Here is a 24,665-nt window from a genome sequence, read left to right as displayed (position 1 = left end):
CCAATCTCTTCCTCACCTCCTCATTAACAACACAAAGTACTCCAACTTCACCCATGACTTTAATCAGTATCTAAAAAAGCAGTACAATGAAAATGTCAACATGCGGGCGGCATAAAATAGTTAACTGCCTTTCCTGAGAGATAGCTCCTCTCTCTGTATCACCCTTCAACGACCACTCTTCATTGCAACCTTGCAGTTTTAAGGTCTTTTCCTTGTGTGTGTATATTTATATATTCCTGTTTGATATTTATTTTACAGATATCCTAGAGAATAAACCAGAAGTATGGTTGACCAATTTTGCATTTTGCTGATGACTGTAAATTGGGTTCTGTTATCAGCTCATCCACTGACACTAAGCTCTAAAATGAGCAAGAATATGCACATACATAGTATATTAAAAACACCTTTAGTCATAATGCAAAAAAAAATGCAACATAGTAGCCATCAGTAAAAAGCTGTTCTCATCTCATATATTATAAGTGGTACTCCTCTTCAAACAGATAGTCATATGACTGCATTGTTACTTACTGGAGCTTTTCTCCCCAGCCCACCTCTGAAAATGGGCAATGTGCTGAGTTGCACTTTTCTAGTAAATGAAAGCCAATCAAATAAAAGAAATTATGCTGACAACTCTCTATCTCATTTGATGCTTCTACCATAATCAGGAAATCCTTCCATCTGGTCCAGTTAATTTCCAAGGGAAAATCTTCAAGATCCAATGAAGATATCTTACCATTGTACTCTTTCTTTATCAGTCCCCTCATCAAGCAGAATGTCTACTTCGGTATGTACAAATCCAAGCAAATTACTAAATTGCAAAGGTCCCAAGCCAAAAAATAAATAAAAATTACTACCCCAATAGATTAGCACAGGTCTCCTTATACTTAATAGCCTACCAGTTGCCCCAAGGTGACCGATGTGTCACTTTTTGAACCATGAAAGACCCAATCTTATTTGATCTCCAATTTATTTGCAAAGCCAGTGGCTCATGAACACCTATACTCAGGATCTAAACTTACATAAAAATAAAAAAAATAATAAAAAAAAAAAAAGACGCACTGGAGGAATAGGTTTGTAATTCAACATATTCCCTGTGTATGGAATAAGTTACCACTACAGGTTAAGTGAAGAACTACTTTGTCTGCCTTTAAGGTTAGTCTTGATGACTGGATGGGTAAATATAAATTCATAGCAAGGTTACCATGTATGGCCCTACTTGATTCGGGAGGCGGGCAATATCCAGTACAAGTAAAATGTAGCAAGAACTTTTAAGTCTGTCTGCTTAAAGGTGTACATAGCTTTGACTCTTATAGTCTCTATGGTCACTTGCCAAGCATTGTCTCTGTGTTCCTGTTATTTCAAGACAGGGTTTCATAAACATATTGATCTTACTTAAAAGTAAAAAAAAAAAAAAAAAAAAAAAAAAAAAAAAAAAAAGAAAAGAAAAATCTGTTTGTGACTACCAGACTTACATCTTTAAGAAATGGTGACATACTGATCATTCACTCCATGTGGCCTTGGGTAATGAAACATGACTGGCATCCCCACTGCTTGCCAAGTTTATGCTGAACAAGTTTGCAATTGGTTGAGTTCATTTTAGTGAAGTTAAACCCCCTAGACTGGTTTTCATATGAAGTCACTGCTGGTATAGTTTTAAAAAATGCATCAACAGTTATTTTTTTCAGTTGTATGATCATGGGGATGATTAGAGTAGTAGCTAGCAATTTTGGTGCCGTGTAGCTTTCCCAGCCTTGCACTCCTTAAACAGAGGAGCAAAAATCTCAAACTCATATTCCATAATCTTGGTCCAGATAAAAAAAAAGCTATTATTTCTTTATAAAGTGTATCAAACTGTTTGCAAGCATGTTTTACAGTTAATACCACACACAGAGTGCAAAAGTGCTTCAGTCCTGACTGCAAATGCAGTTCTGGCATTCAATTCTGAATGTCATCATTGCACTAAAGACTGGTTGGAGTCTATTGAACATCATTGGCCCCTAATACTTTGCACCTGGGGCAGCTGCACTCTTGCTGAGCCCTAGCTATGCCTTGTGAGTTGTTATATAAGTCTGAGAGGTGTGTTTCTTGTTTTTCTGTGGGCTAAGGTTATAACCAATTGTTTTCCTCCAGTTGTAATCACTTACAGGTGTAACTTGACTTCCCTGACATACCTCATTCATCATTTTAAATCAGCCAACAGCCTTTTCTGAAGTGCCTTTGTTAACTCTATAGTGGTTTTCATTATACTAAATTAAAAGCTTTATAATTTTGTTGCATCGTCAGTAGAGAATTATTTCATACTGGTACAAAATTATTCACTTTATTTTATATAGCAGTAAGCATAATGACTACATACGTTTGTTTAATTTTCTTTACCTGTGACATGCCAACAGATCCAACAAATGCCATTTTATCTTTACTATCTAGGTCATTTGTCAAACAGGAATGTGTTGTGGCTTTCTTTCCCTCCTGGTTACAATTGGCATCATTCATGTTTACTAATTCATTTGAATACCTTCCATCACAGGTATCTATGACAGCATTCTGCTAACAAAGATGGTACTGTTAGGGATGCTTTCAACTCTATACATATATTTATTTATTTATTTATTTGGGAAAAACTGACTCAACAGGATAGCAAGTACTTTAAGACAAAACTTGACTATAGATCAGTGTGAGTCATATACATTGCCCAATAATCCACCCATAATAGAGTTTCTATTTTCATTGTGAGATCTGAAGTTTGTGACAGTCTTACACCGACACACACACACACACACACACACACACACACACACACACACACTCTCTGACTTCTGTGTACACTCTGTCTCTCACACACACATGTATAGACATACATACACACTCTCACATCTGCTTTCTTTGGAGTGTTCTTGTGGTTAGTTGTTAAAATTGAGTAGATATAAACTACTCACACTATGCACTCATTTGAAACTATTTTATAATAAAAGAAATCAGCAAAAAAATTAAATAATTACATTGCTTGTTTTGGTCATTTCTTTCCAACTCTCCTTGTATTCCAGCTAGTGTAGTGCATAGCTTTTTTACAATGCTACTTGCCTCCTCCATATGAAGGCACTCTGAGTCAATGGCTGCTTCTTTTGTACAGCCACTCTCTCCAGTATCAGCATCACATGTATGCACACCGAATAATGCATGTTTGCTAACAGCAAGGGTGTACAGAAAAGTAAAATATGTTAGCTGTCAGACCGTAAGGCTAAAAATAGATATGTGTGCTTTCCTACTTTTGTTGATACTGTTCAGCTACCAAAAGGATTTAAAACCAGGGCAAATGACATGCATACAAATTAGTTAATCTTTGTTAACCTACTAAGAAACATAAATACAGAAGACTGTTCTCAGAGATGAATCAGGTCCTTAGATGATACAAAATGTTTTGGCACTTCTAAGAATTACATCTATGTTTTGGTGATATAACTTCTAAAAGGTTAATATCTGTAACCAATTCAGTATATGATCAGCAAGTATAACTGATCATCATTTTCTCTCTCACACACACTCACACATATGCACTTGTATCTAACACAGCAAGTGGCTGGGCCACATGATTAGATGCACTTGTAGGCAACATTCTACTTTCATTGAGGCAGCATTCATGCACAAATGTCTGTTGGAGTCCTTCATTTTTATTCAGTTATTTATTAACCTGGTAGGTAGGCTGATGCAAAGGACTCTTATTCACAACCATGACTGTATGTGAAATATAGAGATATATGCAAGCAATAATACCCGGCATGGTCAGAGCTGCAAAACAATGATGGAACACCATGGTGTTAGGAGGCCCAGTGGCAAACAAAGAGGGCCTTACAACATGTGGAAGGTCCATTATTTCCCTCCAAAACCTACCATGGAGGGCATTATTACACTTAGATAATGGATTATCTGTAAAATTGGTTTGTATTTTTAATTAGTACATACATTTTTATACTTTTGATATAAAATAGTTTGTCTACCTAATGTTTAAGTTTGCTTTAGCATATGGAATTGTTCTTGGATGAAGTATGGTATATCCAAAATATAAGTTATGTAAGTGTTTAGTGTTTTCACACACACACACACACACACACACTCACACACACACACACACACACATGCACACACGCGCACACGCGCACACACACACACACACACACACACACACACACACACACACACACACACACACACACACACACACACACACACACACAGAAATGGACCCAGAAACTACAGTCACTTTTTCAATGAGAACATGTCACATGTAACAAAAAACACAAACCTCGTATTATGAAAACGCCCAAAACTAAACTTTATTCTAACAAAGTAAAATGCAGCAAAGCTTTCAGGTTAGCAAAACCCCTTCCTCGGTGCTTCAAAGTATCCTAGAAGCTCTCCATTTTATAAACTTCATACAGTCATGTGACATAGCCCAAGTCTGATTTAAAGCAACAGTATTAAAATTTAGCATGTGAAAACCTTAAAATAATTATAAAGAATAAATACATTGAACCATATCATGAAATCAAAAATATTCATATAAATACAAAAATACAGCAAGTATTAAAAATAGACAATTCTTGCAAAGCCTGTGATCAGTGGGCAGTAATCTCAATCACGGGTGTCAGTATTGACTTGTCAGTCAGTCAGTCACAGAAATGTAACTCTCATTTTTGTAGTCTTTTTACAGGAACACGCTGCAAATATAAAAACTGTCCACTGTATTATCGGTAAACACAACAGTGAAAAATATCTTGGCAGTATTATTAAGGAAAGAGAACTGCCTTTAACTAAAAGGTAGCTATGTACATGTTTTTTTAAAAAAACAAATCACATATAATATAATTTTTTTGCTAGGGGTAAGACCTCTGCACCAGTGCAATTGAGAATTTTACCCTTGTAACCTCATATATTTTTAAATTATATCTTCTATATCACACTAACTGGAAGAGAGGAAAATTTATTTTAAAGTTTACATCTGTGTCTTGCACCTTTTCCTACATTTAATGATTAATGTCACAGCAGAACAACCACTCAGCAAGGCAGTGAAATTAGTAAGAACACTCCAGGAAAATGCACCCTGATCTAAAATGCATGAGTAAATACTTTCCAGTATCAAATAATGCAAGCTGTGGAAGGGAATAAACATAGAAAAGGATGTTAAAGTTCACATCACTTACTTTATAAATGTTGAAAGCCTTTTCCTCAGGCTGTGTTTCAGGTTGTTCTTTTTCTGGGTGGCATTCACCAGAACCAGTGGCAACACTATTTTTCTCATCATCTGCTAGGTCAGGTAATATAGTTCCTCCTTTATTGCTTTTTATGGCCTGTTTTTGAAATGGAGCTTGCATTTCTTTTACTAGTGCTCTGTTACTCACCTTAAAAACAAACAATGTAAATTTCATCTATGTCAATCATAAGTGTACAAATTTGCATAAGGCATGAGTCTGAGTTTATATTTTACTGTCTTTTACTTTTTTGTTTTAGTTTACTCAATTTAAATTTTCAGTGGCTACACAGAATTAATTATTATATTATATTGCATATTTATAGCAGTATCTTTGGCTCCACAGGTAGCAAACTCACCTTTGGTGCTGGACTGCAATGCTGTGGGTTCTATTCCCACTCAAGCTAGTTGGATTGCTGACATTGCTGTGCACCATGGGGGAGAGACATCTGTCAGATGAGAAATTAAACCAAGGTCCCATCTTACTTAGATGGTGGTACCTCAGATGACTGTAAAAGATCCTAAAGTATCCACTGAAAAGAGGAAGGGTACTTTTATTTAAAATACTGAAATAAAACCTTTATGTTAAAAACATCAGTGTACCCTAGACAATAATCATACAAATTCTGCTATACATCTCATGCCATATTTCACCAATAACTAAGCAATACCAGAAACAAACTTTTTATAAACAGGTAGTGCATATAATTTTAAGCTTTCATCATCCCCACCCTTTTGCTACAGCCACTTCTTTATACATTCTACAATGTCTTTTGTGTCCCACTTCCTATTAAATAATACTTGTTTCATTCCTGTTTGCTATATCTGAAAAATAAAAGCTATACAATGTTTATTTCTTTGATCAGTATCAGTTTTTCAGCTTTCTGGAAAATATCCATACACCACACTTCCCATATTTATATTTCAAAAATAATGAAATTTGTGCTGTCTTCTTATATGGCCCATAATAGCTTAACTTTGTATATTAAACTGCCTGAATTTCCTTCCTTCAAATATTTTAACCTTCAACAGGTAATTTCTGAAACATTAATCTCCATGTAAAATCTTTACCATCATGCCAGTGTTTATTTTTTCCTATTGCTAATTGCATTTAATATGTTATTAATATTTTCATATGGATTAATATAGAAATATTCTATCATTACCTTTTCAAACCATATTTTTCTGCTGCATTCAAAGTCACACAAATTAATTTTACCACTCTTTTAGATTCCTCTTCCATTCCACATTTGTATTTGTGCCACATTTCATAGATTTTTATCTCTGAAATCTTTTCCACTGGTCACCATATTTGCATTGCATTAGCAATACTAATGGTGTACATTATATTTCAGTCATACTATTTAATATCTACTGTAAACATAAAGATGATAGATACATAAAACTTTTTCTTTTATTTCAAAACTCCTTTCTCATTCTTATCATAAATAATCCCTCTTCTAACAGGATTTAATCTTGATCTTACGAAATGCAAAATATTAATTGTACAAGTTCTTTACGTAGTTCACTGGGGAAAGCTAATATTCCTCCTAATTAACTGTTTACCCCAAATTACTGAAATCAGTAAATATACTTTTTGTCTGAAAACTTAATCAAAAATTTTCAGTGATTTATTTTGTTCTGTATCTATTCAAATAAAACTCTCCATTGCTGTATGTGCAATCCCCAAAGAGTATTCCTAATATTTTATTTTTTCTTTTACAAACTGTATTTTCATTATATCTTTTTTCTCCAAATTTGTTTTTTTAATGAATTCTTAAACCAATCAATTTTAAATATGTCTAAGTTTTTAATCATGCTTCTTATCCAGTTTATTTTTTTTTTTTTGCAATAAGTACCATATCACCAGCATGTCATTATTTAAGGTATTTCTACTCTGCCCTGAAACTTATGTAAAACCTTATTAATCACCTTTCTAACTTCTATTATAACATTCATCACTAATGATATACAACTTAAAGGGCAGCCTTGACCAACACCTTTTTTCAACAGAAGTGGTATCTTTCACCATCCATTAATTGTAACTTTAGCAGCATTATCATATGCTTATTTAATTACTTGAATAATCTGCATATTCATATTATATGCTTCTAAAATATTCCACAATTGTCTTATTTCTAAATTATCAAATGCATTCTCTACATAACATCCTAAACTACTCACATCTGTGTTATTCTGAAAAATATTAAATACTATTTCTTTAGCAATCATTATCATCTTCTCTTGAACTCCTTTATTTTTATTCCATATATCCCTGTTCTCCATATCCATTTTAAAATGTTCTCTAAATGTGCTTGCATTGCAGTCAACATTCATTAAAGTTATTGGGCTCCAATTATTTAAATTGTCTTTGCTTTCTTTTTCAATATCATAACTCCATCACATATAACCTCTGTCATAAGTCCTTCTTTCTAGTCATTTAAATACTTTAATATCTTATACTGATCATCTTCCAAGTTTTTGCACCATATGTAGTCTACTCCAACTGGTCCAGGAACTGAATTTTCATTTATTTTACTCAGAGTAATCATTACTTCTGTTACACTAATGATTGCTTATAACATTTGTTGTTCTGTTTCCATTAAAGTTTGTGCTTCTTATATTGTCTGCCTTCAATATATCTATCATTAAAAAATGTATAACTTCATTCTGTATATTGTTTTGTTTAGTAATGTTTGTACCATCCTTGAGCTTCAGACTTTCTGCACACAACCTCTGTTTCTTAAGTATTTCCTATGAATGGCAACGTTTCTTCTTTTGTGCCTTCTATTAATCATTTCTGTTTTGTAATAAATTATTTGTTCCATATAAGTCTTTATTGCTTTTCACATGTCTCTGTATTAGTCCCAGCACAAGCATCATTCAATTTATTAACTGTCTATAGTTCATTTTCCTTCCTTAAAATACTCTTTTTCTATATCAATGTATTATCTCATTATCTTCTTTTTATATTCTAACCACCGGCTAGGTCAAGTGTCACATATGGTTGTGTTTATTGCATTTACAAAGATCTGAAACTTTATCATACATTAAATGGAAAATTTGTGTTCTTATAGTTTGAAATAGTTATTTTGAGATCTTGCCTTAAAAGCAATTCTTTAAACATGGAATATAATAAAGTAGATGATCTGGAACTCATGAAAATGACAACCTACTTAGGAATGAGCATGTCTCATATATATATATATATATATATATATATATATATATATATATATATAGAAAGAGAGAGAGAGAGAGAGAGTAACATTAATGGGGTAATCTTCTAGTCAGTATTTTTAGCAGGGTTTCATGTACACTATGTATCATATTCAATTAATTCAATTTATTTTTTTACCTTTTCCTTGTCTAATGACTTCATTATTACTTATTATACTAAACAATTTAATGGAACAAATAGTGAACAACAACTTCTGCAATAAAAAATCCATCGAATAGCTATAGTTGGCCAACAACCAGGAGGTAATGCAATGCATACTATAAGTAAAGGGAAACCTATCAAATATGACCTATCCCCCCATTGTAGTGCAACCTAGGAGCTGGTATATATAGTTGGGGGGGGGGCACATCCCTCCATCTTGGTTGGTTGTGCTTTTGATGTTGGCCAATTATGTCCATTCGATGGTTTTATTTTCACAGAAGTTGTTGTTCACTATTTATTCTGTTCAATGTTAACCATTCGGTATTTAGCCATTCGTGTTTTTTAAAATTCAGTAGCCAAACAGACCCAGATTTAACCATATATAAACTCCATTTCTGATTTAGTATCAGACCTAATATAAGTAAGATCTGTCTTCTTATTTGTAATGACACCATTTCTTTTATTTAATAAAAATTGCAGTTAAAATCTCCTAACAACACAATATCTATAGTCAACATAACATTTTTATAATTTCAAACAGCTCCTCTGTTTTTGAATGTCTATAGATACATAAATTACTATTAATCTAATCAGCTTTCCCTTATCCTTCCTACTTTAACAATAATATAACTAAGAGTACGGTTTGGTCAGATTTAAATAAAATTCTTAGCTCCATATATCTTTTCACCCTTAAATTCCATAAAATTCCATAAAATATTATTTCTTTTATCTTCTTTAACTTGCCACAAATCCTGTAAACATATAATATCTCTCTTTTTTTACACCATTGTAAAACTATCAACCTTTTAAATTTTAAAGCGATAACCCTTAAATTATTTGTGTTGTTTATATTTTCTTTTTTTTTCTTTCTCTTCAATTGGCTTTTCCCTTTCACAACTGTTTATCTCCCGTCTTCTTTATCTTCAATGCCTTCACTCTGTTCATCTTGTCTGATATCTAAAGTTTTTAAAACAAAACTTTTATTATCATGTATTGAATCTTTTTCTTCTGCCTTAGTCTCACTTTTGTTCTATAATCTCTTTATCTTTTTCCCATTTAGTATTATTCACTTCTTCATTATCAACTTCCATAACATCATCCTTATCACTTTCTAATAGTGTCTTGTTCCTCCTCATTTTACTATAGTCCATCCAAAAATGTCCCTCTTTATTACAACTGTAACATTTAGCTTTACAACTTTTATTGGAATGTCCCCTTCCCCCACACTGTATACAACATCTTCTTTGGCAGTTTTCTATTAGATATTTTTCATCCCCACAAAAAGCATGTCCTGGGCTGCACTCAGTACCTTACCATACCTTTCACACCCTGTACAGTAATTACACTCAGAATATGTTGCATTTTTACCACTGATAATGTATAATAAAAGCATTCTCACCCTCGAGTCATTAACCACTATTGTTTTTAGTTTTTTCAACATCATAAATAATGTCACAGACTTTAAACACTGTTCTATCACTGTCTTCTCAACATCTGTTCTGAATTTAATAAAATGTCTTATTTTTTACATGAAACAGTTTGGGCAGTTATCACAGAGTTATTCCAGGGAAAAAGATTGTCCTTCTCTTTTTGTTTAAAATGTGTATTTGGGAGCAGCTACTTCTCTTACCTCTAGTCAGAAGCCATCCATCCATGGTATAGATGCTTTGACAACCTTGTGTATTATCCATTGTCTATTCATTAAAATAATATCACATAATGTTTCTTTCCCCCAGAAGTAAATGCTCTAATGTCTGAGGCTTTAATGATTAAAAGCATTATGACATTACCCCATATTTCATGTCTGTCAATGGATTTGTCATGCTTAGACTGAATCCTTACCATATATCTTCTATTTTGTAATGTCCTTGTTATTCACTATCAATTTTATGTGGGCTGTCACCACAATTGCATATGACTTTATTTTTTTAGTATTATCTCCATCTTGAAAAGCTGTGCTGTCTTTATTAAGGTGTAGCTCCTCTAACTTGTAATTTTTCTGTAATATGCCCCAAAAAAACTGCTTTTGCATCTTCTGGTTCTTCTTCCAATAACATTTCTCACAGTAATCCATCCTGCAACCATCCCGATTGGAAGGCTATAATAACAATCATGTCCTCCTTCTCTCATGATTGAGAATCATCCTTACTACTCAATGAATTTTCAAACCAGTTTTGTTAAAATAAGACTTCAGGAATCTTTGAATGCCACACTCCTGTCCTTTTCTAGCACTCCATCTTCTACCATGATGGTTTATGTGCCACTCCTCCTCAGCCGCCACTACACTAGAAATGGGATGTTTGCATGCGTCCTTGTTTATAGTCAGAGAAGATCCCTGGTGCCCTGGCCAAATTTCCCCTAGTAGTAAAAATACCATCATAGATCTCCCTTGAAAAGATGTTACTAATCTAAGGGGACTAACCTGATCAACAAAAAAAATAAGGAAATATAAATTAATGTATAGTTTTTTTTTTGTTTGTTTGTTTTTTGTTTTTTTTACAATGTGTATTTGGGAGCAGCTGCTTCCCTTATCTCTACTCAAAAGCCATCCATCCACAGTATAGATGCTTTGACAACTTTGTGTATTGTCCAGAGAAGGCTGCCAGCAGCTCCTTCTAGCTACATGGTAAAATAATATCATTATATTGATAAGGTAGGTATGGTTATGATCCCTTTGACCTGTTGTGGTGGCTGTGACAGTACATGTAGTGTTCTCAAATAGATGGAACTTGTAATAATAGGCTTGAGACTATGTGTTGTTAGACCTAGACTCTATTCTTATCCAATCACTGCTCCTAAGTTGCTGTGCCAGTGGACTTACCCACTTAAAAAGTACTTATCTTCATTTTCAGTTAGCACTTCAGAATATATTCATGGATTTCTTCCTCATCTCCACTCATATTTGGGAGTTACTCAGTAATTTAATGGGTGCTTAAGGATATTAAGTCATTGATTTATACTCCATCACTACTCTGGAAGTTTTATGTTGCACATTCATAGTGTCACATTCATAACTAGCATCCTTTGTGTTGCAGAGTTATTTTTTTCACCAGTTTCATCTTTGTGGTCTTCAGTATTTCAGTTTAGGACTACATTACCTGGAATATAATACTCCATCTGAATACTGTCCATATGTTCTGGTGATGTACTTTTAATTTCCAAAGCTAGTATTCCATACTATGTACTGTCATCCATCTTGGTTTTGGAAAAAGCTCAGAATTTATTATACATAGAAAGAGATCCTCTGTATAAGAATACACTTTTCATTTAACATGTTACTTTGCTGACAGGTATTATTGTTTTGTGAAATCATAGTTGATGTTTTAAATTTATAGTACTTATTTGATTATTCTTTGAAAGCAGCAGATATAGGAGTCTGTCTAAAAAAATACAAGTCTCTGCATTTCTCTTCATGTGAGAAGATGCATTTGGTTCATATTGTCTTGCCATCTTCCAAATGCAAGTAAGTTTATTATGTTCTCCCAAAATGCTCCTTCTTCCTCCTTCAGTGGTTCAGGTAAAGATCTCACTGTCATTTTCATTACAGTGGTTTGAGATGTTGTATGTAGTATCCTAGCAGGAATACTATGGCTAGCCTGTAGTATCCTAGCAGGAATACTATGGCTAGCCTGTAGTATCCTAGCAGGAATACTATGGCTAGCCTGTAGTATCCTAGCAGGAATAATATGGCTAGCCTGTAGCATCCTAGCAGGAATACTATGGCTAGCCTGTAGTATCCTAGCAGGAATACTATGGCTAGCCTGTAGCATCCTAGCAGGAATACTATGGCTAGCCTGTAGTATCCTAGCAGGAATACTATGGCTAGCCTGTAGTATCCTAGCAGCAGGAATACTATGGCTAGCCTGTAGTATCCTAGCAGGAATACTATGGCTAGCCTGTAGTATCCTAGCAGGAATACTATGGCTAGCCTGTAGTATCCTAGCAGGAATACTATGGCTAGCCTGTAGCATCCTAGCAGGAATACTATGGCTAGCCTGTAGCATCCTAGCAGGAATACTATGGCTAGCCTGTAGCATCCTAGCAGGAATACTATGGCTAGCCTGTAGTATCCTAGCAGGAATACTATGGCTAGCCTGTAGCATCCTAGCAGGAATACTATGGCTAGCCTGTAGCATCCTAGCAGGAATACTATGGTAAGCCTATAGTATCCTAGCAGGAATACTATGGCTAGCCTGTAGTATCCTAGCAGGAATACTATGGATAGCCTGTAGCATCCTAGAAGGAATACTATGGCTAGCCTGTAGTATCCTAGCAGGAATACTATGGATAGCCTGTAGCATCCTATCAGGAATACTATGGCTAGCCTGTAGTATCCTAGCAGGAATACTATGGATAGCCTTTACTTTATTTTAGGCCCTTTTGTGGTATTTCCACCAGATTGTGGTAGAGCACTCTAAGGAAGACATCTAGTAATTCACATAGTTGCTTAAGCATTTTTCTTTCCTTCTAGAAGTAAAAGAACTCTTCATAAGTTTAAGACACTTTGGCATTGTGCGATTTTCATCAAATACTGTATCAAGCTATCCAACAGCACATAAGTCCTCAGATATAATAATTCTAATACCTATTTACTCCTCAGTGACTCTAAGCAGAAATGATCACATTAAGTTACAAATGTATTTAGTTTCAAGCCTGGGGGATCTATTTATTACCAATGCACAGTGCATATACATATTATATTGGGTCTACTTCAGTAGGCCGAAATTGCATTTAATTGAATCTTACTTAACCTAGACAACAACAGCAAAACCTTATTGAAATGAATGTTCACATCACCAGACTTTTAATCCAGGAAAGGAAGCCGTTGGCTACCTTGGGGAAATTTTCCCCACTATATTGCAATCTTGGAGTTGTTATATTTAGTTAGGGGGTGGGGGGGTGAAGCCTCCTAGTTGGATGGTTTTGACATGCCTCTTTCTCCAGATTAGGATTCCAGTGATGTGAACTTTTGTTGAAATAATGTTTCAGTTTTGTAGTCTCGGTTATGTAAGATTCGGTTAAATGGAATTTCGTTCTACTAAAGTGAACTCGTTATATTACATGATTTATAAAACCATATATTTAATACTTTTTATACTTGCCTTCACATAAAGAGCTACATTCATTCATTTAGCTCATGGAAAACCATGTTTTTTAGGTGCTGAACTTGTTTCAAACAGTAGGACATAAATATAGAAAACACATCACCTTTGAATAAAACAGCATAACTTTAAGAACTTTTCTGTGAACTCATACTGTCCCCCCGTCCCACAGCTTGTCTCCATTCCACAAATTCCATGGAATCATATCTTTGAGACAATATTGTTCAAACAAAGTGAGAGAGAAAGACTGAGAGAAACAACTGAGTGCAGCTGAGTAAAGGGTGAGGCAAGCCAAACCTGCACAGTTAAAAATTAGTTGTTTCAAAAGTAATAAAAACCTGACTATTTTTACCTGCTTCAAGTTGCTTAAGACATTAAGAATGTTTTCCTGAACCCCCTGTGCATTGGTTTGGCTGATAGCAGAATTCTCCAAGATTCTTGCTTTTGTGGAGTCTGGTGTGATGTTCATTTCTTCTTTGGGGCAAATATCATCATCTTTTTCTCCTAGTCCACCCAGGGTACAATCCTTATAATGTGATACTTGGGCTTTCTGTCAAGTAAATCAAGAATATACTTGTGACAGTTTGTTGTGGCTAACATGAACTTTTTCATACTAACAACTGTACCAGTTAGTAGAATATTTATTTTAAGCTTGCCAGTTTGCAGAAAAAATATAAGAGCAATTAAATTCTGAATTACAATATCTGTGCTGATCAGTTATTTCAGTCTATTCACCAAAGTTTCAGTTTCCTAGCTATATTCATTTAAGAAAAAGGAGATAGGTCCCTGTACAATGATTGCATACTTCTAATGTGGGAGCTGTTTCCACTACATTTCTCTCCCAACCCGAATTCCCCAGCCACCCCAATTCCATTCCATTCTATTTATAGAACCTGGTCTCCAGTCAAGACTCCACCTACGTCCCATCCCCCTTAATGCTATACACATAGCCACAGACTTACCCCAGTCACATTTCCTCATATCTCTAATACTCCAAACAATTCGACCTTAAGCTAAACCTTTTTCTTGTTCCTCTCCTACCCTCCCCATGCATTCCAGTAGACTCTCCTTTTTCTTTTACTCACCCACCCAACTTTATCCTCCCACTATTGCTTTCAAGCTACTCCCTAGTTTTAACAAACATTTTTTTTGTCTTACCATCACATCACCTCCCCTCTTGTAACTACTCCCTAACTTTAACATAGGTTTATACCGTGTTTGCTGGACGTTGTCAGTAATGACTGTCTCTCAGATTTGTCAAAAGATTTACAATGTTTTGCTTTTCAGTACTTGTCTGATAACTTACAGATTACCTATCTTAAACTTTTCCCACAGTGCACTCCTATATCATACAGTACATGCAATATGGTATCATATTTCTTTCTGGCACAGGGTTTCTAAAATATATTTTATGAATGCCTGATGTGACAGCTTCTTCTATGGCCACCTGCAGTGTAGTACTTAGTTGTGCCTACATTTTCTCATGGCCCTTTGAGATGCATACCAAATGTTTAAATTCTGTAAAAGTGTCATATATTGCCTGAACTGCATCAAAATGCAATACATCCAAGTTTCCAGGCTGCCAAATCAACCAGTAGTTTTATGTGTCATGGTTGCAGGCTTGCATTTACAGCTGAGCCTTGTCTGGGCAAGAGAGTGAATTTTGTACCCTTCTCATTTTATCTTCAGGTACCAAGTTATCAATTCTTGTAGCAGCTTTATAAGAATACCTTTTACCAAGTCCATCATAACCCCTTTTCTGTAGACACTATATCAGACACTGACTTTGGCAGGGTATGCATCAAAGCATTTTGCAAAAGCATTAACATCTTGCTGTTCCTACAGTTCTTTTTTGCTGCTTTCTAACACTGCCAAATTCTGATCACTGGAAGAGCAATCAGGCATGAAAGAAGTTGATCAGTTCATCAATGCTACAGTCCATCAGTATATTGTTAACTAATGTAGATGTGGGTGGCAAAAAAAAAAAAAAAACTTGCAGGAGTAGAATCATCCGTTGCATAGCTATTTTCTTCTGCTACATACATTCAGGATCAAAGTCACCTAACTCAATCACTCAAACACTGCATTATGCCTGCTTTTATAACTACCTTTGAAAAAAGGCACTGCTGTCTTCTAATGGCATTACATATCTAGAAGGGAAGTAGGCATGCCAGAGAACATAGCAAGGGATGAAATAGAGTCAAACAAGGAGTAAATACAGATGATGAGTGATTTTGATGCATGAAATGTGCTGGAATGACCCGCTGGACATGTAGGTCAGTAAAAAGAGTGGGATTAAAACACAGAAAGTGTAAAAATAAGCAGGATCTTTAGAATCACACGAATAGTAATGTAAAATAGTATGTCCTGTCTGGGACTTCTATTCTGGCTTCTCCAGGGTGTCCTACATGATTGGTACTGTTGAAGTGACAACCTGACCCACTGTGCAAAGATGGGAAAGGGGTTCTGGATAGATAGATTTTTAGACAAACAGGCTTAAATTGTGGGCAGAGCCTTCTGAAAAACACAGTATCATTTCTGGTCGTCAGTCTTGAATAAGCTAGACTTGCCCAGGCAATCATCTTGCAGTATCATTTAGAGAACAGATATTTTGCAAAAGGCTATGTCCCCAGTGAAGCACACTGTTTGGAAGATTTGCCCCTATACCCCTAATCTTTAATTATACTACTTCTGTGGTCATACCACCTTGGCAAAATCGGAAGAATTATGTTTCTTTTTTATCTGAAGTATTGTGTTAGAGTCAGTATATTCAGAGATCTGAAATATCAAAATAAAGCCCCACATCAGGAGCCAGAAGGGTGCAGTCTGCCAACAAAATTGCTTTTACTTCAGTCTGTATTTGTAAATGTTATGCAGCATTCATCTACGGTGGTGAAACAGAATGGGTGGTAAGTTTAGCATTCGGATGACTGGCTTTAGTGACTCAAAGTAGGCCCCAAGCTTCTGAGGTTGTCTTCCAATAATGAGACATATTTAGTCTGGATGTGTTTATTGCATTTAAAAAGAATTGATGGCAAATTAATGTTCTTATGACTTCTCGTAGTTTGAAATAGTTGTTTTGTTATACTGCCTTAAAAACAATTCTTTAAACATGAAATATAATAAGTTAGGTCTGGAGCTCATAAGAATGACAGCCTACTTAGGAATGGGTGGGTGTCAACCATGGTTATCAAACTATATATATATATATATATATATATATATATATATATATATATATATATATATATATATATACGTATATGTTAATATTAAAAGGATAATCTTTTAGCCAGTATCTTTAGCAGGGTTTCATGTATACTATGTACTATTCTAACATCCAGCTTATTATGATCCTTTTACAACTGTGCATACTGGTAACAAAGATATTTGACTATAGCTGTTTCCTACAGACCAGATAACTAGCTTAAAAAAAATCTGACTGACATCATGATTATTACAACTGATTGGATGGGAAATTCACTGATAGTTATTATGTGCTTATTTCATATGCAGTGGTGATCTTGGGGTTAGAATATTGCAATAATGTATACGGAGGTGAGGTATAACATCCGTGTGGCAGCTCCAGGGGCAATGCCCCTTCATATCATACTTATTTGTGATGCTGTGATTTTCAGAAAGTTGTACTTCATGCATTTGGTCTGATGGTGATGACATGTGATACAAGTAAGTAGGTATAAATGAGGACCTCACTGAAAACAACTCTCTAAGCACATCAATATTCTTCATGTGGCATTTCAACAACCCACATATTGAAAAAAAAACAGTATGCTTTTTCTTTCCTCAGAAATAACACTCATTATTATTATTATTATTATTATTATGCAAATGTATAACACTAATATTATAATTTATGCACCAGTGCAACATTGTATCCTAGGTGTTGGTTTATTATTATCCCCTGAAATATGGACTTCATCAGATATAATAATGTTAATTGCTATTTTTATATCTTAGTAACCCTCAAAGTGAGATTATGCTATCAGTGCATGCTTCTAGATGTCTCTGATAATTTTCCTCCTTCTCTTTGTTGTTAATAAAAATCAATACAATAGCTGTTTGTATTTACCGTTGTATACTTTTTATTTACTTAGCTATTTTTCTTTTTTTTTTTACTTACATGTGGGAAGTTGTCTGAATCATTATAAGGTTTTAACGGTATTTCCAGGGCAGAACTCTGAATGTACGTGATGGTGTCTGGGACTGCAGTTTTTGAGGAGTGTGATTCAATGTCCATTTCTTTCTTATAGCAAATTGTATTGTTCACTTCTTCTAGTCTGTTCAAACGTTCTCCATCATGAAGTGCTGTAGAAGTTTTCTATCAACAGAAAAGGAGGAACTTTAAATATCACAATGTGGACTATTTTCATATGCTGGTAGGCAGTGAAGACACATTCTGAAGTTTTTGATTTGTCAGTGTGTGTGCAATATAAACAATTGCCATTAAAGGAAGTCATTTTTATCGGAACAAAAGCAGCACTGTATTAGTCAAGTGTAACATCACATGATATTTCATATCAGTCCCACAGGATGTACACTGGTTCTGAATGATTTATATTTAAGTACCCCTGATTGCATGGAAGGAGAAAGGATGATACCCTGACTATGACCCAGAGGACCTGTGATTAATAAGCAATTTTGAATGCTGGGGGGGGGGGGGTAGGCAGGGCAAGAAAGAGGGAGGAAGAAGAATTAAGAGACAGTGCCCCTTCTGGAGTGGAGCACATGGGGTACACATCAAAAGGTGTGCATTCCCTTTATTTTCTCTGGTGAAGACCAGTGGCTATATAAAAAAATATATATTTGCAAGGGGGACACAGCTACCAGAGGGTTATATCACTCACAGAAGTGAATAATTACCCTCCACAAACAATCACAGCATACCTACTCATTTGATTCTACTGGGTATATATGCAGATATGCAGGGAGAAATGGTGAGGTTTAAGGACCCCCCCCCTCATATTTGCCTGAATGACAGCCACTTTGCACACTCATGACAGTGGTTCATATGACTGACAGGTAGGGGAAGCAAAGAGCATAGCAAAAGAGTAAAGTAAGTTAATGTATGACATTCTAAAGAAGTGAATCCATAATATTTATTCATGCCATAACATTTTCTACAAAGATGATATTATTGTAAACAACATAATTTGATTTACATTTTCAGTGCTGTGCAGTTTCTTCACTGCTTCATCCTCATGTTCAGTGTCCAAGCTACATTGATTATTTAATATAATAGATGTCTCTGCAGGATGTAGCTCATTTGAGTTAGTGCCTTCCTCATATCCACATGTAATCACGTCATTGGATAGTGTACTGAAGTTAGTGCCCTCCTCATATCCATATGTAATCACCTCATTGGACAGAGTACTGAAGTTAGTGCCCTCCTCATATCCACATGTAGTCACCTCATTGGACAGAGTACTGAAGTTAGTGCCCTCCTCATATCCACATGTAATCACCTCATTGGACAGAGCACTGAATCCCTTTAAGTCTTCTGTAGCTTGGATATTGGGAACAGTTACCTGGAGAAACAAGCATGTGAAATATATTTATTCAATATTAGATATTCACTAAACATGCAAATACAAAATTCAGTTGGATTGAAATACTGTTTAGCAAATTGCAACAAAGTATCTCCAACAGTCTTGCTGCCATAAACAAGACACAAGAGAATACAAATGGCTGTATAAAAGTGCTGTCTGTTAACATAAGCACAGGTAAATGAATCATATTCAGAAATTCATCGTGCAGCATGAAAATCAGGAATAAGGCATGAAACAATGCTCAAAACACCTTAACAATAAAGTCATTGTGAGTTCCTAAGGTTATATCTGCTTCTAGTCTTGCAAACCACAGAAGTAAAAGCAGTTCTAGGGCACTATGATTTTAACATTGTTAGACAGTGTTAGTCAGAAAACTGGAGTTTGCTGTTATCTCTGAGCTGAGGATTTCTCAGAGATCCAAAGAGAAGAATCCAGTCAAAAAAAAAAAAGCACCGGGAGAACTGTTTGTTGATTTTCTTGTAGACAGCTAGTGCTACTCTTCTGTAAGGGTGACAGCCTGTGCTCGAGAATACTTTAACTTTACTAATGTTAATAGACATTATTTACACATTGACCAGTTCAGGTAGCAGTATGAGCAGTTGCATAAATTGAAGGATTATAAAGTGCTGTTCACTTGTGTCTCAGATCACGCTGCTATAATTCTGTATGTCAGACCTCTCAACCTCTTAGTGCAATAAATCTGAACAAAGATATTAATAAGGGGTGAACAAAGGCCCAAAAATAGGGATACTTTTTAATCATTGCTGCTATAAACATAGAAGGTTGATACAATAACAGGTTTGCATTAGCATAACTATTCTGAAGGTTACAGAGTCTGAAACTCCAATGTCTACCATTATTTTCTGACTTCACTCCTCAATGATTTTCCAGAAAACTAAAAATGCTATGAGGAACAGGGCAAACATCTTAACAATCTACAAAAATCTGGACAGCTGAGAGGTATGGTATGCTTCATCACAGGGAAAAAAACTTCCAGGTGCTTGGTGAATAAACAGTGTGTGAAAATAACTGTGCACGTGAGTGTGTGTGTGTGTGTGTGTGTGTGTGTGTGTGTGTGTGTGTGTGTGTGTGTGTGTGTGTGTGTGTGTCTGTGTGTGTGTGAGTGTTAGCACGCATCTGTGAATATATGTGCATCTATATATCTATACACATGCACCACTTTACTAATGTCTGCTAGCATTTACCTTGATCCTAGCATCAACCCTATACCCTACCTTAGGAAAAACACTTTCAATGACACTACCCCATACACAAAAAAACTCAGATGGAAAGCACACACAGCAGCATACATCCAAAACACTAAATCTGTTCCCTTCCCTAGCCATTACTTTGCAAACACTCTCACACACATTCCCACCCCTGTTATAAAACCTTTGGTATATTCAAACGTTTTGGCAGAAGACCCATTCCCATCATTACTTTAAGCACACACAACTCCTTTTGATACCTCCAGCACTTGATAAAGAATGCATTGGGTGAATGTTCCAAGCACTTCACTCCTTGGATGAACTGACTGCTCAACAGGTACACGCACAGACAAATGTCAGTCTTGGGCATCTTATACACTGGATCTTAAAAGACAATAGCTCCATGAAACTGGATGCTGCTTAATTTAAGACACGGAGAATGTCTTTTTTTGGAAGCCAATATGGATTGTAAGGAAATATATCAGATATTCCAAGGGTGGCATAATTGGTTTAAAATGTTATGAAACCATCATAAAAGGGATGGTAAAGTCTAGAAGATATAATCTTTCATGTTAGTGAAATAATATGTTATTATATTACAAGGGAATTTTTTTATATTAACATCCCCTACTAAGGTACTTCCTATGAGAATGAGAACAAACAAACACACAGAAATATTTGTAAAACTTAAATATCCCCCTACCAATGTAATGATTTCAATCCCAAAGGCAATATAAAAAGCATTTAAACCACAGTTTGAAGTTGCATGTCAATTCACTTCCACTGGATTAAAAGAAATGGATCACCTGTGTATGAAGTACAGAAAAATTCCATTTCTCAGCAGTGCAACATCACAAAACAACACATTAGAGGTGTTCAACAAAACTAAGGATTGAAAGCCAAAGACTATTACTTCCTCAATCACCTGAGTGACTAACATACAACAAGGATGCTAACTTAAAAATACAAAGTATATTTAATATAAGGCATAATATGATGCCCAAGAGAATAAGCTAAAATCACTGAATACCGCAATAAAAATCTTCAAACAAAAGAAACAATGAAAAAAAAAACAATGCATTCATACTTCTGTCTTCCAAAATAAGTTACAATCAGAGCAAGATTCTGTTCTGAGCTTGAAAGTATTTATAAAATGGTTGTGTCTCAATATCTCAATGCAGTGTCTTGCCTGAGTGTAAATAATGTCTTGCCTTGAGTGCACATTATTTTGGAAGTGAGGGAATAGAAAGTTTCCCCATGACACACAATATTATTTGAACAGTATATAAATTAGTTCTCACAACTGCCTCCACAATGAGAAAAAAATCAACAAGCAAAAAAAAAAAAAGAGAGGAGAGAGAGAGAGAGAGAGAAGGAGAATAAATATATGGAAAGTCAAACATATATAATTAACAGGACATCAAGATTCATGGTCAGTGTTTTGATGTTGCATTTCAATCTTCTGGAGTGGAATTCAGATGGCTTTGGCATTGCATGCTTAATTGTTTTATGAGGTTCTTTTATACTGAACAGTGGGACAAGATGGAAAGTCAAACATATATAATTAACAAGACATCAAGAACCATGGTCAGTGTTTTGATGTTGCATTTGTTTCTTCTGGAGTGGAATTCAGATGGCTTTGGCACTGTATGCTTAATTATTTTATGAGGTTCTTTTATACTGAACAGTGGGACAAGAGTTTCTTCTGTGATTTTTTGTCTTTTACTCAGGATGGTATGACAAGTGGCATCCTTATGGATGGTACTGGAGACTCAGTGGGTAGTGACATAGTCATGGGACGAGCTTTAGGGGATCAACCTTTCTCTCATTTTCCAGATTTAGATAGAGTATCTCCTCTATCACTATTAGGGGTTGGGAGGGTGGCCTAATGGTTAAGGTATTTGCCTTATAAACACAAAGTGCAGGGTTCGAGTCTCCCAAGGGATAATTGGCTAGGCTTAAAATGGCTCACAAGGGCAGTTAGCCTAGTACTAACCTATGAACCTATTCAAACTGAACTGAAGATTAAATACCATGAAAGGAAATAAGATAAAAAGATAATGCTGGCAACTATCACATAGCAATGTTATCAATTTATTAAGATGAAAATCAGTTATTAGGTTGAATATCATTTCAAGTAAAATAATATTATTTGTTTAACAACATTTGTGGTCCACAAGACTGTCTAATTTGTACTCTAAGTAATCTGAATGTTTCTAACACCTTGAATTGTTCTGTTTAATGTACTTATACTTGTTAATCAAAGAATATATTTGTAATTTTTGGAGTTTTTCTCCCCGGACCTCTGCTGAAAATGGGCTACTAGCCCAGTCAGACTTTCCCGGTAAACAAACGTAAATAAATAAATAAATACATGTGCGTTGTGTGTTTATTAACAGCAGTAGAGGTGCTACTGTTGACTTGTCTGCAAGCACATGCAATAAGTAAGTAGCTAACACAATAAATAAAGAAATAAAATGCAATACAATACAATAAAAAAGAAGTAGAATCTGAAAAAATGTTTAGTACCATTTAGTTTTTTCATTTTTTTTTTATATCCAGTACTTGGTGGTTACTAAATAATGTTATTATCATTATTTTGATTTGGAACCAATGTCATTTTACAGCAGGATTCTTTTATATATATATATATATATATATATATATATATATATATATATATATATATATATATTATAAATGGTTTACTATCAAAATGTGAAATGACAGTTGTGTGTTTATGCACAATGCCAAACTGAAAACTTGAAAATTTACTCACTGTTTACTTCAAAATATAACTGATAACTGTGATGATCCCATTCACAACACTGAACTTTCGGAATTGAAAGTCCGTGTTAGAGTGTATGTTTTACTGCACCCCCCCCCCCCCCACATCCCCTGCAGCTTAAAGATAACAACTCTGAGATCGGACTACAGTGAGGAAAATGGGAAATTCCCCACTACATGCGATCTCCACTCACAATGCTGAACTCATAATAACGAATGCAGCTTTGCATTTGTTATTATGGTTCATAATATTGCAGTTCGGCATTGCGAACCTTGGGAACAGTGATTTTAACCAAGAGGCAGTTGTAAAACTGCCATTCCAAATTTTTATAGTAAACGATTATTAACTGCTGTTATGTTACTTAAGAGGGTTGGCATAATGGTTAAGGTCTACCCTTCACAGATTCAAAGCACACATTTGATTCTGACCCCTGATTATCAGCTAGGTTTGTAATAGTCTCAGACTGATATTATAAAGATAGTCATAGATTCATTATGTTAGGGTACATGTATATTAATGTTTGAGTAACAAAGTAAGTCTAACAACCCCCCGGTAACGAGAATCATGGGAACTACTGAAGAGCATTTTGATACTAGCTTTAATTCATATTAATGTTTTTATTCTGAGCATATCTCTAGTTATTTTATATTCTTTCACAAATTCTATAACACTGCAGTTGCTAAATCGCAGTGGGCTAGAATTACTTCTGAGGTGGAAGACCTGTTTCAAGAATTAGAATACAAGTGTAGTCAAGTCTCATCAAGATGCAAGGCAGGTCAAGTAGCAGTCAGATTAGATTATTCTCAGTCTACTGATGCCCTGGCCAAGAAGAACAGGTGCAGACCCCAGAAGACTGTCAAAATCACATTAGAATCAAAAACACAGACTGAGGCCACCATCTCAGCATCCATCAGAGATGAGCCAGGTAATAAAGGTCTCCTTGATGAAGAGAATAGAGAAGGAGACATTAGGATTAATCAGACATAAGAAGAGGACCTACAGGAATTTTTGCAATCTCTCCCAGCTTCTAGCAGGGATAGATTATTTGCATACCTCTCAACTATACAGAATGTTCAGATTTTTGACTCGTATGATGGTCTGTTTCTAATGAAATTGTGTTGTTTTTGTAAATAACTGGCAAATCATTGAAGGTTGAAGTCAGAAAATAATGTCAAACATTTGAGTTTCAGACTTCATATCCTTCAGTAAATTCACACTAATGCAAAACCTGTTATTCTATCAACTTTCTAAATTTGTAAGAGTAAAATTTAAAAAGTGTCCTTATTTTTGGGCCTTTCTCCCCATTATTTATGGCTTTATCCAGATTTCTTACTCTATGACATTGGGAGGAATGACTATTTGATTTAGTTTTG

General features: G+C 35.1%; 1 protein-coding gene across 1 annotated transcript in view; it reads right to left on the bottom strand.

Annotated features, from left to right (window-relative positions):
- Positions 1–24,665, bottom strand: part of LOC122815066 — a 210,166-nt gene that overhangs the window by 81,006 nt on the left and 104,495 nt on the right. The window contains exons 16-19 of the mRNA XM_044087310.1: positions 18,910–19,275; positions 17,871–18,068; positions 14,082–14,279; positions 5,199–5,396 (exon numbers count right to left, since the gene is read on the bottom strand). Of these exons, the coding sequence (XP_043943245.1) occupies positions 5,199–5,396; positions 14,082–14,279; positions 17,871–18,068; positions 18,910–19,275 (960 nt within the window). The remainder of the gene's footprint in view (positions 1–5,198; positions 5,397–14,081; positions 14,280–17,870; positions 18,069–18,909; positions 19,276–24,665) is intronic.

The sequence above is a fragment of the Protopterus annectens genome, chromosome 11.part0 (genome assembly GCF_019279795.1).
Source record: "Protopterus annectens isolate FY-2018-M chromosome 11.part0, PAN1.0, whole genome shotgun sequence".
In the NCBI taxonomy this organism is placed as follows: Eukaryota; Metazoa; Chordata; order Ceratodontiformes; family Protopteridae; genus Protopterus; species Protopterus annectens.
The sequence above is the reverse complement of the archived record's forward strand: the minus strand, read 5'-3'. Positions and strand labels throughout refer to the sequence as shown.